Source organism: Papilio machaon, chromosome 20 (assembly GCF_912999745.1).
Source record: "Papilio machaon chromosome 20, ilPapMach1.1, whole genome shotgun sequence".
Classification (NCBI taxonomy): Eukaryota; Metazoa; Arthropoda; class Insecta; order Lepidoptera; family Papilionidae; genus Papilio; species Papilio machaon.
In genome coordinates, this window is record NC_060005.1 from 2,058,046 (window position 1) to 2,078,382 (window position 20,337).

Sequence of the window (20,337 nt, forward strand, 5' to 3'; positions counted from 1 at the left end):
ATTACTTAATTTCAAATTAAGAACAATTAACTACGCAGTAATTTAAGTGCAGGTTTCCACTGTCGTGACACTTATGTTGGCATGGCGTCTCTATTTTTTTAAAGTGAATATAAAGTATAACAATATGCGACACATTCAGTTACTTTTATATCAAAAATAAAAATTAAATATTTCAGAAAAATCAGTTTTTCATATCAAATTTGGAAATGCAGTGTCATATAAAAAGTCTAGACATTTCTTCAGAAAACACGATGTTTTTGGCTCATAACTAAGGACCATTTTTAAAAAATTTTATCAGTTTGTATCTGTCCACAAGATCGGGTTTGTGCCGGGTATTCAGAAAACTGATTTACACGGTCATACTATAGGGTACTTTCTTAATTCTGCGCTGAAAACTGAACTGAACTGCTCAAATTTGCTGGCGAACAGTATTTATATTTTAAACAAATTAAAATTGACGTAATTTAAGCCGTTAATCAATATATTAATAAAATTAAAACATTTTCCCAAATAGTCACTGAACTTTTCTATGATATTCCGGAGTAGCATTACCATAGTCTTGCAAATTGAATAGAGTCGACCGATTAGTTACCATATATTTCAATAACTCGTGTATATGACTTAAAACTAATTGCAAAGACTTCTCATCGGTTGCTGTATACGCTAACATTGGTCCCATTTTGACAAACAGTCTCAATAAATGTATTGAACCATAAATTTGTGACATCGGAGTATCGGGATATTCTTGTAAAATTTCACTATATTGTGGTCGTTCAAATTTATATAGCAATTGTGAACCGAGTGTTGCATTAAAATATTCTTTTATACCTTCAGTTATTTCTAATAATACTGAATGTTTGGCAGTATTGTGAGATTTACTGGATTTTTTAAAAGCTAAATAGTTGTCTAATATTTGTTTAACGGTCAATTTTGCAGGTAGAATGGCTAATTTTTGTTGTCTAGTTATCACATCCCAGTCATCTACGAGCCATACTTTTAATTCTTCAGGTATTTTGATCTTAACTTCCACTTTTGCAAGGTACTGTTCTTCCGACTCGATAGATAGATCGAGACGTCCACGTTTTTTCCTAAAAAAAAAACAATCAAAATAGTTAAAGTATAAAAAAAACATTATTTGTAAATTAATGAAGTGTAGAAAATGTTTACATTTTATTCACCAGTTCATTTAAAGGCATATTTTTAACTTAGAAACTTACTTAGGTTGATCAGATCCGGAGTCAACAGCGGTGTCTTTGCTCTGTGTTTTCGTAGCTTTTGCAGGTGCGGGAGTAGTCTCTGTTTCTTTTCCTGTAAAAGATAACAATGTCATAAAACTATGTTTAGTTTACTAATTGTTGGTTTCTGAGACCAAAGGCCCTGTTTAAAACATATTATTTATGTTTTGTCAAAGATGATGATATATTTTATACGAATATATTTTGGTCAACAATTAGTTTTGCACTAAGTTTTTTTTTCAAATCAAGGTTTATACAGTTAAGAAATGAAATGAATTGATAAATTTAAAAATAAATAGATAATTATAAAACTTTTTGTAAACATAACAGTCAGAATTATGTATAAAATTGATTGGTTTGAATTCAAAACAAATCTAACCATCTATGCACTATGCAAAAGTACTAACTTTTAGCCCATGTCTCCATCCGCGCTGAATATATTGAAAATTTTATTGAGTAGCATACAAGTTCTTCCAGACATTGTTCTACATCTAAAACAAATTTCACTGAGATCCATGCTTCGGAGATCACACAAACAACATCGCACAATCACTCTTAAAAACTAAATAACCGAAATTGAAAAAAATATTTCCTCACCAGCTGGAGTTGAAGCTCTGGATTCTTCTCTCGCTGGTGTTGTACTGGCCGCAGTCTCTGACTTACGACCTTTGGCAGTAGCTGTAGAAAAAAATCAACTTTGGTATCTCAGTTTTAAGGCATATTCAGTATGTTTTTACAGAAGCAAACAAACAAACTAGAATTGAAATTAAATTTCATGCTATGTTCTAGCTTTATTTTCTATAGAAATAAAAAAAGTATTTGTGATTACCACTACCCCTTTTTATAACACTAGCAGTTGCCCCCAACTTTTTCAGTGTGGAATTAAAGAAAATACATCATATATCACCCTGGGATAGTGTAGCTACCTAACAGTGAAAGAATTTTTCAAAGATATACATTAGTTTCAAAACCCATTCAATGCAAAACAAATCATCAAACAAAATATCCATCTAATATATAAAACTAGCTTTTACCCGCGACTCCGTCCGCGCGGAATAAAAATAGAAAACGGGGTAAAAATATATCCGTTTCCTGGTTCTAAACTACCTGTTCACCAATTTTCAGTCAAATCGATTCAGCCGTTCTTGAGTTATAAATAGTGTAACTAACACGACTTTCTTTTATATATATAGATGCTCGTGTCGTGGTGTTTGTGGTTAAACTCCTCCGAAACAGCTTTCTCGATTCTCATGAAATTTTGTGAGCATATTGAGTAGGTCTGAGAATCGACCAACATCTATTTTCCATACCCCTATTAAGTTTTTTTTAACTGCGCGCGGACGGAGTCGCGGGTGACAGCTAGTATCTTTATAATATTATTGATAGAAGTAAAAAAAACTACCTATGGACTATAATTTTGTAATTTAATTTAGTATGTTGATTGCCATTTTTTTTATAACTACTAAATGACTAGGACTCCATCCGTTTGGAGTAAAAAAAAACTTAACAATGGGAAGTGAGTTTGTAGTAAAGTAATAGTCTTACTTTTTTTGCTTTTAACAGGCTGTACTGAGTGAGCTTTTTGCACTTCCTTCTGTCTCTGAACATTGGCTTCATTGTATTTTAGAACTCGACTCTCTGGAACCCATTCATCCCAACTGAAATGTTAAATTCGTAACTTTAAATATTATAAAAAAGTTCTTAAAAGTTACTCTATATATTTATAGAAAATTGAGGAGACCTTTGTGAGGTTATTATACAAAATTTGTTGTACTAGATTATACAACAAATTCAATACAATTAAAATAGTACCACAATATGTTAAAAATGTAAAAATTAGAAATAATGTGATTCAGAAAAACAGGCATTGAATTTCATTTTTATTGATTCTCGTCTACACTTTTTATTTTTCGCGCCTAACACATAATTACAGAAAATATATAATTTATTAGTCAAATAGACCATTTTCACAATAAAAAACTTTGAACAGACGAAAGCCACCATATAGAGACATCTTTTATTGAATAAACTGTAAAGCCTTTACTCACTTTTTGTTCCAGCCCGCGTAATGAATTAAATAACGAACATGTTTGTCTTTCGTCACGGAACTTTTGAGACATTTTGCCTCGTAAATAAGAGGACCGTGAAAACATAACACCTTTTCCCCTGCAAAATAATAGCGTTAAATATTTCGGCAACATAAATGCAATACTGAATTTTTCGAGAAACATTTGCATTATATTATTTAATATTTTTACACACCCTCTGCGAACTTCAACTTAGGTGCCATTTTTTAATAAATTTCTTGAGATTCCTTTCCAGTGTATACCGCAACCAAAACAATAAGCTATATCTCAAATCTTTACCTCAATAATTTTTAAATTCAGAAGCTAAATTGACAATTGGATTGACAATAATGCACTCCGCGTACTTCAACTTGACGTTGACGCGTCGACCAAAGAGGAACTAAATATCAACAGACTATAAAAGTTGCTTGACTGTAGTTGTATGGATTTGATTGACTATAATTGAAAAGCTAAAATTATTTTTTTCATTAAATTATTATCTAAATATTTATATTCCGATTAAGCAATGATCGAACTCATTTTAAAATAATAGCTTGCAATGTGAAAAGCTCGGCAAGTTGTGCACAAGCCTTAACTCAATAGATTAATATTTTTCGTTAGATTTAAAATCTTGGTAGTGTTCGCAAATACTAATAAAATATTTAAAAAAAATAATGCGGAGGAAAAGTAATTAAACAATACAAAAATAAATATTTCAGTGATATATTGATATATTTATTAAAAACATAACATTGTGCGTATATTTTTTCACAATACACTAAGTGAACATTATCTTCATTACAACCTTATTCTTATGAACAAGGAAGACACATTGTACATAATACTTAAGGTTTTTTTGTTGTGGACTTCAGTAAAGACTTATTTTTAAAAATAAATGCCGTGTGAATTGAGTATAAACATCTCTCTTCTTATTAAGAAAAGCACCACAATAATGTTAATAGTTATTATTGTTTAATTTTTATGAGTTCTTCTCGGTGACCTTGACGACTACAGCTTTGACCTCTGTGTAGTTTTTGATGCCGTAGGGTCCATTCTCTCTGCCGAGACCTGACTGCTTGTAACCTCCGAAAGGTACTTGGTTACCGAATACGTTGTAGTCATTCACCCAGATAGTACCCGCACGCAAACCCTGGTAAAAGGTGATAAGTTATAAATATATTTTAAAAAAACAAGCAAAAATATTTATCATTCGAGTCTCTTTAAACCAGTGATTGTCAAACTTATTTCTTTCACCGCCCCCTTTGAAAATCAATTATATTTCAGAGCCCCCTAATTTATATTCAGCCCTAAAACTTAAAAACCACAATTTCATTATTTTAATTAATTTCAAAGCCCCCCCATTTTTTGGGCCTCTTATCGCCCCCTCCTAGGTTTCAAACGCCTCGAAGGGGGCGTTATCGCCCACTTTGGGAAACACTGCTTTTAACCTTAAATTTTAATTAAAAAAAATACAAATTAGTTATCATCGGTTAGTATTTAAAATGAATTCAATGAACTTGATATCTTAATTTGGAAAAAAAATTAAAACATTACTAACATCGCTTACTAATCAAAAAAAAAAAATTACCTGTATGAGATAGTTGGTTTTGTCCAAATCCTTAGAGAATATGGCCGCAGCTAGACCATAATGTGTGTCATTGGCGCGTTGGATCAGTTCATCCATTTTGGAGAATTTCATAATTTGCTGAACAGGTCCAAAGATCTCATAACGTGCAATATCCATGTCATCTTTTACATCACTGAATACAGTCGGTTGTATAAAATGGCCGACGCTACCAGCACGACCGCCACCAGTGACTAACTTCGCGCCCTGATTTTTCCCGCTTTCTATTAGCTTTAGGATTTGCTGGTGCTGTTCCTTGTCAACTTGAGGACCCTGTTCTGTAGCTAGATTGAAAGGATCTCCGACTACCCGCTTTTTGGCGCGCTCCGCTGACATTTCGACGAATTTATCGTATATAGACTCTTCGACGAATGTACGTGAACCTGAGAAATTGAATTTAAAATTTTACATAGTTATGACGGGTGAGACAATAACTATACTTGATAATAGACTATTTGGCGAAAATATAAGAAGAAAAATATTAAAATTGAAAATAAATTTTAATATTCCGCTGAGTAAATTTAACCGAAAGTTAAATAATTAATTACGCAACGCATGGTAACACTATGCGAGAAATGGCGCGATGCCAAAATCAACTTTATAAACGTCAATAATATTTCATACTTCATTTATTTATAGGGAAATTTGGAAATATATGAAGTACTTAAATTACCACTCTTTCAATATTGTTAGTATCTCAGACATCCTGTACAAGTACTAACTATCGCCTGCGACTTTGTCACCACAGGAAACAAGTAATCTATAACATGCATGCATTAAATCGGTCCAGCAGTTCCGGAGAACCGGAACAAACGCGGTCTTGCGGACGAACAAACAGACACATCACGTGTATGAAACATGTTTTTTTCCTCAATATTAAATACAGACATTCCAATTTTATATGTATACATAATCTATAAGAAAAAAGATTATTAGAAAAACCATATTAATTTTATTTATACTCTTATTTTAAGGTCTTCGAATATAAAATCTGAATAGAGCTGTGTTTTTGAATGTTCGAAAGACCATAGACCTTTTTTTTACACATAATTTAATAAGTGTTCTTACCAGCGCAGCAACATTGTCCCATGTTATAAAACACGGCCATATGCGCCTTCTCCACCGCGTACTCCAGGTCAGCATCAGCTAGGATTATGTTGGGAGATTTTCCACCTAACTCTAATGTCACTCTCTTGATAGTGTCAGCTACACCACGCTGGATTGATTTACCCACTTCAGTAGACCCTGGATAATGTAATAGGATTTGTTTTTTTTATTGAAAGAATTGAGAAGCGTCAGAAAAAAAACCGATAAATTACATTTTGACATTTTTTTATTATGATGTCAATTAGTTGTGAACCATGAACTTGGCTATATTTTTACAAAAAAAAAAAAATAAGTGAAACATTTACCGCAATTAATCAAAATAGTCCCCTAATAGGAGCAATTTACACAAATATTAGATGACATGACATTTCAGTGTTTTTTCTGTGAAGTTTTTTTAATGTTTTTGTTAATTTTATTTTACTTTATCTGGTGCTAACTCACCAGTGAAAGCAATCTTGTCGACATCAGGATGCTGTACAAGTGCAGCTCCGGCATCTCCGAAACCAGGCAGAACATTCACCACACCCTCGGGGAAACCAGCTTCCTATAACAGTGTTACTGTGACTTTCCAAAACCAAACCAAAACCAAACCTCTATGAAAATATTGCTATCCCTCTTATCCTTTTTAGAAAAACAGAGACAACAATATGTATGGTATTTATCGTTTTTTTTTATATTTGTTATTAATAAAACATGAATTTGACGGAACAATAAAAGCTATCAACATGACACAAGATAACCTTGTTTTCAAAAACTGTATTAGATTAGATAATTACAATAATTTTAACACTGATAATGAACATACTTTTGGTGAATTATCGCCATTTTTTGCTGCACAAAAAAATAACACTTATGTAATAGAATCATTCTTATATCTTATCTTATCTTACTAATATTATAAATGCGAATGTTTGGATGGATGGATGGATGTTTGAGAGTATCTCCAGAACGGCGTAACCGATCTCGATGAAAGTTGGCAAGAAGTTGAAAGAAGAGTTTGAAAGATGCAGACCATAGTGTGGAAGAACACATAGGCTACTTATAATATATTTTTTTAATCCCGCGCGGACTTAGTCGCGGGCGTCAGCTAGTATTATATAAACTAATAATAACTAATATAAATTAATAAAAAAAATATTTATTTGCTAGGGCAATGATTCTCAAAGTAAAAAAGTATATAAGCAAGGAAAGGTGCAAGTATGAAAGGGGTCTATGAGAAAAGAAATATGGGTATCTATGGTCTGGTAGATAAAATATTAGTTATTAAAGATCATAGCGGTGTCTCAACGGGGCGTATACGCGATATCCACGCGCTGATAACCAGTTACCTTTACGAGCTGAGCGAGATACAGCGCGGTGAGCGGTGTCTGCTCCGCTGGCTTGAGGATAATGGTATTGCCAGTGGCCAGCGCCGGTCCCAGTTTCCATGATGCCATCAACAGCGGGAAGTTCCATGGGATGATCTGACCGCACACGCCTGACAATACATGTTGTTAACTTAAATTCAAAGCTGAATTTAAGTTGTGTCCCGCTCGACCAGTACCACGTCCGGCACAAAAAATAGGAGTCAAATGAACGCTTTTCCAAGTTTCGTCTGATGAGTGTGTGGTTGGAGGCCAAACTCTAGACCTCTTTTCCTTAGATCATGGTCGTCGTGATGAGGGGTAGATCCACCCCCATATGATATGAAAATGGTAATATAAAATGATGTCACATCATACTTCATACTAATATTATAATGTTTAGATGGATGGATGTTTGTTTGTCTTCGGAACGGCTACACGGATCTTGATGAAATTTGACACAAATGTAAAACATAGTCTAGTTTAGAAGAACACATAGGCTACTTATTAAGTGTTTTTTAATTCCGCGAGGACGGTGTCGCGGGCAATTATAAAATAAGGGTAGATTGGGTAGTCTTATCGCGTGAAAAAAGTATTTTACCAAAAAATATTTCGGAATTTACAAGTTTTAGTAATAAATGTGCGGTTTATCTATAATTGAATTTCGTATTTGGATCGGAACAAAATATGCAAAGTATTTAATTACTTGGCGCTATAACGTACAGTTAAAATTGACGACCTTGATATATGTCTATCTTTAAAATACCAACTAGTTCGCATGTTTGAATTTTAAATTACGTAAGTACGGAACAAAATAGCCAAGTCATCGCAAGATCAAATACACGAACGTGTTTTGACAATTGATAAAACTAAAATGGTGACTGCTATTGATGTAATAAAAGACTAGCTATTGCCCGCGACTCCGTCCGCGCGGAATAAAAAAATAACAACTAGCCTATGTGTTCTTTCATATTATGATTTACATAAATGCCAAACTTAAAGATCCGTTGACCCGTTCTGCAGATAACTTCAAACAAACATCCAATCATCCCTCCGTCTATCCTAACAGTCACATTATAATAGAAAGATTTATATGTTTAAGAATGTTTAAAAGCTATTTATTTTTTAAGAATTTTACAGGCAAATGAGAGTACGAGTGACGTTGTAAGAGCCCAAGTAGCAGCAATACTTCAATGAAAGCGATCATAAACATCGATATGTAATATATTACAGAAAGCCTAGTTCGAAAAACGAGTAACATCATCGACAAAATTTGTGTATTAAAATTGTGTGTACAACACCAATCAAGCACAACGACACATCTCATACCAATTTTGACATATTTTATCGATGACATTACGAAAACGCATGTCGTAGTAAATTCGTGATAGACCCTCTGTAAGTGAATTGAATTGATATTGACCTTGAACTTTGTTTCCATTGCCGATGCATTTGTGCTAAATTTGATAGCAATAATATGATTTTGTGTTTGTGAACACACAGTGAGAACACACTCACTAATGGATACTATTCTAAATTCAAATTTAAATAACCGTTAAATAATCCAGTTATAAGATATTAGTCGTCTTTTCGGCCAGTATTGACATCTTATCGCCTTGTATGCGTTTAAAACAAATATTTGTATCGATAAGAACCCATAGGACTGTTTAGCGAAATGTATCCATCTTACTAATATTATAAATGCGAATGCTTAGATGGGTGGACGTTTTTTACAAAGAAGAACCCATAGGTTAATATTAATTATTTTTTAAATTCCGCCCAGACAAAGTTCCGGGCAAAAACTAGAGTACATTATCTTACTACTGTATATTTCTTACTTATGTTATAAATGCGAAAGTTAAGATGGATGGATGTTTGTTTGAAGTTATCTCCAGAACGGCTGAACGGATCTCGCTGAAATTTGACTTAGATGTAAAACAGAGTTTGAAAGAACACTTAGGCTAACTAATTTTTTTTTTTTAATTCCGAGCGGATGAAGTAACATATATATTAAAAATAAACATATATACACGGAACCAATTCAAATACATTGATAAGGAATGCTACTTCAGTCTGGGTGTGGTTGTCTGAATTAATTTTTATCTAAACATTGTCAACAGCATGTCTTTAGACTTCAATTCAATGCGGCAAAATAAACAAATATACCTGTTCTTTCTTACTGAAAACTAAAGGACGCAAAACTTACCCACAGGTTCATGTCGTGTGTAAGCGAAGTAATTTCCATCAGTAGGTAGCACATATCCATGGTTCTTGTCAGCCCAACCGGCGTAGTAACGCAAATTGTTGGCAGAGGCAGTCACGTCACCGTAGTACGACGCGGTATACGGTTTGCCGTTGTCAAGTGTCTCCAAACTCTAGTATAATTTATAATTATTTAATACTATTGTTATAATAATTTATTGTACTATGATTACATACTAAATTTGCAGCAGAGTTGGCCAAAATTTATGAAAAAAGTTTCTAAAAGTTTTTTTATTCTGCGCGTCGATCATGCGATTGTATTTTCTTTTAATTTCTATAATTATTTCCTCTCAATGGCCAGTGTTAAGGTAAAATATTCTATTTCATTCCCAAATAAAAGTGTCTACGAAGGAAGATTTAAATCTTTTAATAGAACCGGTTTGACCTTGAAAACACGCGATCGCGTGAAATACAAAACGCCGAGTAAATGAAAAAATAAAATCACCTACAATATTTGTTACATTTTTAACTTTGAATATATCTGATGTTTATTCGAAAAACATAATATTTTACAACAGCATAAAACAATAAATTATTTTTTTCCGAGTTATTCAATGCAAATCGAGTTTTTTTTTTTTGCATAACAAGCCGTTTTATTCTAATTAAGTCAATCTGTTATTACTTTAACATATTTCTTGTAAGTAAATAAAATATGTTTTTTTAATCTTTTTATTTTAATCCTTCCTCTTCGTATGTTTAAAATCAAATTTAATGTTTCTTCTTGGATATCGATTTTTTTTTTAAATAGTACGCAGATATCGAATATTTTTAAATACCATTGTGACTTATATACAATGCATTAGTAATCAAAATGTATAGATGAATATGTATACATCGTAAGTTACGATTGTTTAAAAACATATCGCTACAATCACAATGGGACATAAAGAGATTGAGTGCTATTAGCTATTTCCTATTGTTTATAGTCTTTTTTAAATGTTTGTCTGTTTTAAGCCTTTCGAATTTTTTTTTAGTAACAGATTTATATTTCACAATTTTTTTTAGTACTTACAGCTATATAAGCTTTGTCTCTGTCAATAAGATCGGCAAGTCTATTCAACAGGTATCCTCTCTCTGAAGCATCCATCCGCCTCCAAGGAGACCCCAACCTGCAACCATTTAGCTTATATATACTGGTAACATAGACTATATATTTTTTTTTAATTCCACACGGGTGGGGTCACATACCACTGCTAGTATACCAATATAATTTAAAAAATATAAAACTCAGCATAATAATGTAGAGTTAAAAAGAAAATAAGCTTTACTTGAAAATATATTTATATAACTTAATACCTAATAAGGTAAACTCAACTTTACATAAAAACTGGACATAATGAGGTTTACTGTGAATCAAGTAACTAATTATAACTTTTCAATTTATATATATAAAAATTAATAAAAACCTGTTGAAAAAAATGTCTAGGTAAAAAATCGTTTTTTTTTTAAAGAGGTTGAAGAGATATATTAAGTTTTAAAGATTAAGAAATAAATTCCAATATTTATACTTGAATGCATCCTTAGCCGCTTTCACAGCTTTATCCACATCAGCTTTGCCTGCCTGTTGTACTTCTGCTATCACCTTTTCTGTTGCAGGATTCTCTGTTGTGAATGTCTTACCATCTGATGATTTCACCCATTCATTGTTGATGAAAAGCTATGACAAAATAATTATTATTCAACCTCCATATAGTTTATTTTATAAAAATAAATGTAAAAAAAAAAATTAACAATAGGGGGCTATAGTTCCTGCAATTCCATGAATAGAGTTGGATTTTTTATTATAATATACATACATACACATTATTATATTTATATTATTATTATTATACATTTCTCCTATAGGAAAAGTTGACCTGCAGTGAGATGAGGTATTCTTATATTAATGGTACTGTAACATTCAATTCAAATAAGATTTAGTGCCATAAAGGAAGTTTTAAATTGCAGATATTACAAAAAAAAATAAAGATTATGTTTTTTCTTTGGAAAACAAAAGGTCTTTCTTATGAGTAAGAGTTTTCAATCCAATATGAAAATTAAATTAAAAAGGGTAGTCAGATGCCTCGACAATTATACCAAAGGATTTGATTAAATAAAAAAATCTTTATTCTATAATAAAAAACAATGATTAATTGCATAGGGAAAATTATGATTGATTGCAGATTGTTCAAAATTGATGAAACAGGACAAATAACTAAACATAGCTAAAATATTAATCACGCAAGAATTGCAAAGGTAAAATCACCTATGAATAAAGTATTCATAGTAAGTAATTATAGAATACCGGAATTTCGGTTTGTTTGAGTAGGGAAAATAGTTACCCCTGTGTATAATATTTCTGGGTTTGTTTGTGGCGCCGGTGCAGCAGCGGCAGACAATTTTGCTTTTTGAACTTGTAAAATTTTGGTAAAGTTTCGTAGCATATTGGCTTGATTTATTTTTCTTTCGATACACTTAACACCACCCGTCACACACTTTGCCGCGAACAAACTGATTTTAAGTTTTTTATTTACGTCGTTTATACCATATCGCTATATAGCAGTCACCTAAAAATAGCTACTTTATAAAAACGTGTTTTACTCATCCCTAGCAAAAAAAATAAAATAGAACTGAAACATAGATGCCCTCTGAAGATGAAACTAGCCCTTCAATAAGATAAAAGTAACGTGGATTAAAACCCACTTTATTCACATTTTGTATTTTTAATGGAACCCTTACATTGCATTAACTCTTTATGTTACGTGATAATAGTGTATTCAAATTCATTAGTACATGATATTTTCTTAATTTAACCATATTAAATTAGAACAAAAGCTAAAAAATATGTCATGGAAGGCCGGGTGTGAATTTAGGTGGAACAGTGAAATATAACTTAACGAATTGCTGTATAGATTTAACTGCGTTATTATCATCATATTATTTTACCGTTATAAAAGGACGCTGTTGACTTTGACAGTGACAGATGACAGCGTCATTTTACCCACGGAGTACTGCCGGTTTATTGATACTTTGATAATGTGTTTCTTTAATTTTGAACTTTGAACGATATTGTGTTATTTAATCACAGTATAATAATAATATAATATAAACAATGTACATGTAATTTAATGTAATGCAGTTTTTCCCGTATTATTGTCTTGGTTGAAAAACTTTTAATTTCAAGTAAACATTATAAACACTTTATTTATGTTATTACGATAATATAATGGATGAAATACGAAAATTAGTTGACGGATATTACTGTAAACTATGTGAACATTATGTTAAATCACTTGACAAACATATATCTAATAATCTGAGAGCAATGGGTATTGCAACAAGGTAAAATACAAGAAGTATTTTTTCATACAATTTACTTTTTAAAATCACCTTTAATGAGTTCTGTTTCTTTTTCAGATCTTTAAAAAGTAATGGGCTATGGTGTTATATCCTTTTGCCTTTAATTTTACTAAATTATACAATTATGTATAATACAAGTGTATTATACCAAACAGTAGCATTCATATCAGTGGGGTTATTTTTTCACTGTAGTCTTTTTATTCTCTTCCTATCACTATCTGGTAACATAATGTTGGAGACAGATTTTGGAGGTTGTGTGGCATGTGGTTTGATATCAACTATGCTTATTTATGCATTTACAAATCAAGGTTTGTCTTTTTGCTTGTCAAAAATCAACATTAAACTTGTCTGGTATTTCTATTCTGTACATATTATTCTTTTACTTACAGATTTAATGATTTCTTTAGTCATAACAATGTCATGTGTATTATTATTTAGTTATTTATTAAAACTTGTTCTGATAAATTTTCCTAAAACATTTACCGTGGGTGAGGCAATGGTGGTTGTACAAAGTATACCTCTGTTTGTATCTGCAACATCAATTCAATATGTACAAAGTATGTTAAATGGTGTTAATGAAGAATTTTCATTTATAAATACTATTGTATTTGTAAGTATTTTAAATAGATTTTTTTTTTGTCATCAAGTTGAGTAATCTATAAGTACTACATAGTAGGTGATGTACAAGAATATAAAAAAAACATGTCATGTAATTATATATAAAAAAAGAAATATGTTCTAAATTTAAAAATTTACTTTTTTGTGTTATAAATACCGGAAATATTACAAAAGGAGGTTTGAATTGTGTTTCAGTAACAACAATTCTTACTGGCCAGTATTAAAATTTCTTCTCTACATTTCAGACAATATTATTAACAACTGTATTGATAATAACATCAATATTTATGTTAAATGTTGAATACAGAACTGTCAACACTATAGTATCTATTGTAATAGCAGGTGCTATAGTTTTATTACTCAAATGGCATATTATATTGGGACCAAATTGCTTGTTTGATATATTTGAGTACATTTTCATGGATTACACAAGGGTAAGTATTTATAAAACTTTGACTAACTACATAAGAGGTAGATTTTCTTATGAATTTATATTTTTAAATGTATGTTGGATACAGAAGGCATACCTCTCCTAGGGGTGTTCAACCAAAGTTAGGACTAGGGGTAGGCTCCGAGCCCCTTGGTGGGGACGTATAGTGAGCTGATGATGATGATGTCAGGAAGCATTTATTTCAAAATTATTTTTTTTTTGTATTGGGGAAATATCTTCAGAAGATAGGCTCCCAGCCTTCTAGGAGAAAGACAGGGTTTTGTGAACCTGGACTCACTAAAAATCCCATCAGTGGCCATCTTCTAATGCAACTAAAGAGCGGCCCAGTATCTCTAAAAGAACACATTAGGATAAAAAAGTGGTCTTAACAATATGAGGGCTCCATCCTTGTTTAGGGGAGTTCTAACCGTCTCTCCTTTGAATAAACACAAAAATAAATTTTCATTTCGGGATCTATCACCCAGTCAACTGCACTGCATCTTCAAGTCAATGCAGAACATGAAAGACCATTAAAAATACCTAGTTTTAATATAAGAATTACAACAGTAGAAATTCACATGGTCTATCACTAGCATTTGCCCGCGACTTTGTTGCGCGGAATTAAAAAAAAATATCCCAACAGTGAAAGAATTTTTTGAATTAGTTCAGTAGTTTTGAAGCCTATTCAATACAAACAAACAATCAAATGTTTCCTTTTTGTAATCTATATATATAAAAGAAAGTCGTGTTAGTTACACTATTTATAACTCAAGATTGGTCGAACTGATTTAGCTGAAAATTGATGGGGAGGTAGCTTAGAACTAGGAGACGGACATAGGAACTTTTTTATCTTGTGTGCATTTTTTTTAATTCCGCGCGGACGGAGTCGCGGGTAAAAGCTAGTAGTACAGATAAGCTTTGCAATTTTTATTTCAGTTTAAATTGTTTCTGTTTTGGTTATCATTATTGTTGGTATCAATACTTGTGATATGGATCCAAACAAGGACCGTGGTTAAGGCAAGCACAGTGACAAGAAAGACATTCCATATATTGGCTTCTATTGTGTTCCTGAGCGGCTTATTGACTGATATACCATTGATGACCTTGGCATCTGGAGTAGGTTTATCTTTGCTAGTGTTTGTTGAGGTAAATAATATAGTCAAGTTTTTTTATAGCCGACTTCAATAAGAAGAAGGTTATCAATTCAACTGTATTTTTTTTATGTGTGTTACTGTGAAACTCCGCCCCTGGTGGTCCGATTTTGTTTAAAAATATTTTAATCGAAAGGAAGTGCTTGCAGATGGGTCCCATTTTTTTTTTCAAATAACTAGAAGACTAGTAGATTTTTTTTATTTAAAATCTCATGGTATTCAGTAGAAATGTGATTTTTCATATAGTTCTTTATTTTATAAAGAAAATGGTCAATTTACATTACACTAGTATAAATTACAACTTATTTTTCCCAGGCTCTAAGGATAGCAGAAATTGAAACGATCTCACCCACTCTTCAATCAGCCTTTGTTGTCTATTGTGACGAAAAGGTAAGACTTTTTTTATACTTCAATGACAGTGTTGAAATTATGTTACTTTGCTTTCTTTTAATGTTACTTAAATTTTACTGGAGTGTAAATTATAAATCAGTCTAAAGTGTTTTTAAAAAAAAACTATCTCAAACAAAATGCGCTCAAAAGTAACTTAAAAAAAAACAATTTCAAACAAAATGCACTCAAAAGTAACATAAAAAAACAATTTCAAACAAAATGCACTCAAAAGTAACGTAAAAAAACAATTTCAAACAAAATTCACTCAAAAGTAACATAAAAAAACAATTTCAAACAAAATGCATTCAAAAGTACCATAAAAAACAATCTCAAACAAAATACACTAAAAAGAAACAAAATAATGTCATGAAAACTTCTTTCTTTCTTTCTTCTCTCTTTCAAAAACCCTCTAAACTCTAAAGAAAGTTCTCTTCTTTCTTGTAACATGTCTATATTGTATAATTATTGTTATTTCGCAGTCGGTGTCGGCCGAAGTAAATAGGTGACATTTTATATTTGAGATGTATTAGACATACTTACGTTTATGTCCCTACTTAGGCCGAAACCGACTCCAAAATAACAATAATTATACAATATAGACATGTTACAAGAAAGAAGAGAACTTTCTTTAGAGTTTAGAGGGTTTTTGAAAGAGAGAAGAAAGAAAGAAAGAAGTTTTCATGACATTATTTTGTTTCTTTTTAGTGTATTTTGTTTGAGATTGTTTTTTTATGGTACTTTTGAATGCATTTTGTTTGAAATTGTTTTTTTACGTTACTTTTGAGTGCATTTTGTTTGAAATTGTTTTTTTATGTTACTTTTGAGTGCATTTTGTTTGAAATTGTTTTTTTTTAAGTTACTTTTGAGCGCATTTTGTTTGAGATAGTTTTTTTTGTTTTGAAGTCGGCTATTTTTTTTTTCTTAAAATGTTTGTTTTATTTCTCAATTTTTAGTGAATTTGAAGTTCAATTACAAATTTCCTTAATACGTATAAGGACATAAATAAGACAAATAAAGAAAAGTACTTTCCTATTTAATATGTGTGTACTTCAATACAAAAACTAATTTAGAATACACCAAATAACCACTTATCCTTTAAACAATGAAATAATTATCAAAATCGGTATACAAATTGAAAATTAACGAACTAATACATCGTAGCGTGCCTTTAATTTTGTCCAGCCGCGCGCCGCAGTAGCATTTTTCGAATGCGCGTAGTTTTTAATAATTTAATATCTTCCAAACTATTGATCAGAATTACATAGTTTAAAGGCTAATGTAATCTGCATTTAATACTCTAGCCATCAAACATATTTATTTGGATAAGGATTCATATCGAATATAATATAATAGCGCCGTAAGCTTACGACGCTGTTTTTCGTGTGCAATTTAATCGAAGTTTGTTCATAATAACATGGTTTTTGTGAGACATCCATAGATAATAGATATATGCCACCTGAGACTTTTATTTAGCAAATTTAAGGATCTATAATTACTCCTTACATCATTTTAATGTAGGTCATATAGTTTGACCTACGTAAGCCCAGAAAGCAAATTTGTGCTATTCATTGTAACGCGATGTAGCATTTTTCGTTTCCGCGTAATTTTATTCTTACGATATCTCCTAAACTATTAGACAGAATGATATAGTTTCAATTGCAAATATAATCTACATTAAATTCTCTTGATAATGAACATATTTATTTACATAAGGGTTAATACTGAACTTGAATAATAGCGTCGGAAATAGGGCATGAATTTAATTAATGTTTCTAAAGAAAAAAATGGTTATTGTGAGAAAACTATAAAAGATAGATATATGCTATCGCGGACTTTTATTTAGCACATTTAAAGAGCTACAATTTGCCATACATCATTTTTATGTAGGTCCTATAGTTTAGCCTACGTAAGCGCTGAAAGCAAAAATGTCCCTAATTTCCGCAACAAATTTTGAAGCTATATTCAAAATCTACTAGTCTTCTAGTTATTTAAAAAAAAAAAAAAATGGGACTCACCTGCAAGCACTTCCTTTCGATTAAAATAATTTTTATCAAAATCGGACCACCAGGGGCCGAGTTTCGCGGTAACACACATAAAAAAAAAAAAAAATACAGTCGAATTGATAACCTCCTTCTTTTTGAAGTCGGCTAAAAACCGTCTGGGACGACATTGCATATTAGTAATGATTGCTACCTATAAATGTAATAATTTGACCTCAAGTTAAAAAAAACCGACTAATTGATAGATGAAATAGCGCCATTTATGATCTGCATTTTAAAATAATGTTTTTTTTTTATTATTTTAAATAAAGAAATTCATGTTATATTTAACAATTTCTTAATTTATAATATACTCGATCACAATGAAAGGATTTCCTAAATAGTTATGTCGAGTGAGAATTGAACTTGTTCTTTCATCTCACGTCTACTAGATGAGTTTGGTGCCGACGAAAAATAGCCTATGACACTAAGGGGAAAAATACCAATCGAATGACATCTCACTCGGCGAAATAAGTTCAGTCGTTTAGGTTTTAGGCCGTCACAAAGGAATTTACCAAAAACATTACCCTTTTTGTCAGTCGGGTGATAAAAAAATACAATTATGTACTCCCAACAGGACAGAGGCATATTTGCGATGACACCGCTGTATTTATTCGTGGGTCTTGCTTGTCCTATCATCTTAGTTCCGGAGCCTGTCAGCCTGGACCTATTGGCTGGAGTGCTCGCGGTCGGTATAGGAGATACAGCAGCTAGTTGTGCTGGAGCTACCTTCGGGAGGTATCGCTGGTCAAGTTCGTATACTTATAGTTTAAACCAGTGGTTTTACTGAATTGGGGTTCTTCGAAACCAATACTAAATTTTTGTTTAGTGCACTAATGGGGCGGGTCGACCGGTGCAATACCACGACCACACAGAAGACAGGCGTGAAGTGGAAGCAATTCGCGTACAGTCTGATGAGTGTGGTGTCTGAGGCCTAATTTTAGTCCTATTTCCCTTCCCACTCTTTTTCTATTAGGAAAGGATAAGAAGGGGAAGTGGATTTGGCGGAAGTGTGGACACATATGAAGTGAAAATATCCTGTTTCTGTGCGTCACCTTCTCCGTTTGATTAAAGGTAGGCAATGCATCTGCATTTGCGGATGTCTATGAGCAACGGTCGCCTCGCTATTTGGGCGAATTCAGATTGCCGTTTGCTCGTTAAAAAATCATCTATTTCAACTCATTGTAACATTTGTAGATAACAACCGGACTTTAGAAGGGACAGCGTTTAATATCTTATCACAAGTTGCAGTTGTGTATTTGTTGGTGTTTTTCGGTAAGTCTCGACATGAATTTGGATTACTTAAACACTATTATCAAATCATTAAAAAAAAACACAAATACAACTCAAGCCTGTAAACTCAGAGGGGTAGGCAGAGATTACGGACCTCCATTTGGTGTGGCCAAATGAACCTCCGCAATCTACTTTTTGCCATTTGGGGGGAAGGAATGTGACGGGTGGTGAGATGCATCACCGTTTTTTACGGTAACGTACGTAACGGTACGGTACATGGCGGGATTCGAACAAAGGACCTGCAGATTGCAAGTCAAGTGATTAACCCTTGACCTACCAACGCTCACTTCCTTAAAATTGTTTTTTTTTTGTGTTGATGTTAGTTATAGTCTTATTTTTCAGATTTTATAGACGTTCCAAACGCACTAATACGTACTGTATTCGCGTCGACTACTTCAGCGTTAGTAGAAGCAAAGACCGATCAAGTTGACAATTTAGTTCTACCTCTTGTTACAATATTAGCATTTCAAGCTACTAACTTTCTCTCATGATTTGTATTGTTTAAATCTCGATACTTTGTTTCCTTCGTTTTATGTTCTAAGACTTACGATGAAATCCTATTAGCGTAATAAAGTCGAACCTGGATAAGCGAGAACTTGATAAATGAGAAATCTCTAGTCGAGAGAGTTAATGTCTAGTCCCGAGAAACGACCACAATAAAGAAATTCAGCTTAGAGATTTCTCTCTAAGGAAGGTTTCTTAAAGGTTTCCCTTTGTAAGCGTGAAAAATATAACGTTTCCTTGGACTCTCCTTTATCTAGGTTCGACTATACAACATTTGTCTTTTTTTATGACACTTGGGACAATTTCTGACCCCACAATAACTAACTATGGGAATTTCAATGGATTTATAGAGTTTTTTGTCATACAAAGTCGATGTATGAGTGAGAAAAGGTTCAAAATAATAGAGATTATGAATACCAAAAAGAAAAACAATCTTATTTAACAAAGATATTGTGATATATTTATATGGAATTAGTGTTTAAATTAGATATATGTTTTTTAGTCATAAATGTATGTACATTGTATGGATTTTATAAATGAGCTTTATAATATTTCTATTGTTTTTTATATTTTAATGTTTAAAAAGGATAGTAATTATATTTTTGAATTTTATAGTAATTAAAAAAAAGTACATTTTTGTTACTGCAATACCAACAATGTAGGTGACTGTACATTTTTTAATATATCCAAATTCATATTTTTCATATTTAAATAAAAAAAATATTAAAAAAGGAATATTTTATTTTATAATAATTTACTAATTTGTCTAAATAAAAAAAAATACATATTAGAGTAATCAATTCACACTCTCAGAATTAAAGGGAGATAATTAAAAAATATCACATTTTCACTTTAAGTCTTAACACGAAAAAGTAGTCATTTTTTAAGAAAAAATTAATATTTTTCATTTTGTCTGTAGTCAGTTAATCTTTATTA

The 20,337-nt window shown here is 31.8% G+C and overlaps 3 protein-coding genes and 1 non-coding gene across 4 annotated transcripts; 1 reads left to right on the forward strand and 3 right to left on the reverse strand.

The window, feature by feature from the left end:
• Nucleotides 1–376: 376 nt before the first annotated feature.
• Nucleotides 377–3,666, reverse strand: LOC106709979 (mortality factor 4-like protein 1). Its single transcript, XM_045682876.1, has 6 exons — nucleotides 3,498–3,666; nucleotides 3,284–3,401; nucleotides 2,781–2,893; nucleotides 1,833–1,913; nucleotides 1,218–1,308; nucleotides 377–1,088 (listed from the first exon to the last, which is right to left on the reverse strand). Exons 1-6 carry the CDS (start codon nucleotides 3,523–3,525, stop codon nucleotides 515–517), a joined length of 1,005 nt encoding a protein of 334 aa, XP_045538832.1. The 5' UTR covers nucleotides 3,526–3,666; the 3' UTR covers nucleotides 377–514.
• Nucleotides 3,667–4,057: 391 nt separating this feature from the next.
• Nucleotides 4,058–12,167, reverse strand: LOC106709978 (aldehyde dehydrogenase, mitochondrial). The gene is made up of 9 exons (XM_045682723.1): nucleotides 11,959–12,167; nucleotides 11,146–11,294; nucleotides 10,650–10,746; nucleotides 9,582–9,750; nucleotides 7,361–7,509; nucleotides 6,474–6,576; nucleotides 5,994–6,170; nucleotides 4,890–5,308; nucleotides 4,058–4,451 (listed from the first exon to the last, which is right to left on the reverse strand). Exons 1-9 carry the CDS (start codon nucleotides 12,058–12,060, stop codon nucleotides 4,281–4,283), a joined length of 1,536 nt encoding a protein of 511 aa, XP_045538679.1. The 5' UTR covers nucleotides 12,061–12,167; the 3' UTR covers nucleotides 4,058–4,280.
• Nucleotides 12,168–12,941: 774 nt separating this feature from the next.
• On the forward strand, nucleotides 12,942–19,788 carry LOC106709977 (dolichol kinase). Its single transcript, XM_045682994.1, has 9 exons — nucleotides 12,942–12,958; nucleotides 13,034–13,284; nucleotides 13,366–13,586; nucleotides 13,840–14,028; nucleotides 14,961–15,170; nucleotides 15,491–15,565; nucleotides 18,182–18,356; nucleotides 18,802–18,879; nucleotides 19,240–19,788. Exons 1-9 carry the CDS (start codon nucleotides 12,942–12,944, stop codon nucleotides 19,386–19,388), a joined length of 1,365 nt encoding a protein of 454 aa, XP_045538950.1. The 3' UTR covers nucleotides 19,389–19,788.
• LOC123722169 lies at nucleotides 14,396–14,474 on the reverse strand. The gene has a single exon (XR_006756440.1). It is a non-coding gene; the product is annotated as a U6atac minor spliceosomal RNA (small nuclear RNA).
• Nucleotides 19,789–20,337: the final 549 nt, after the last annotated feature.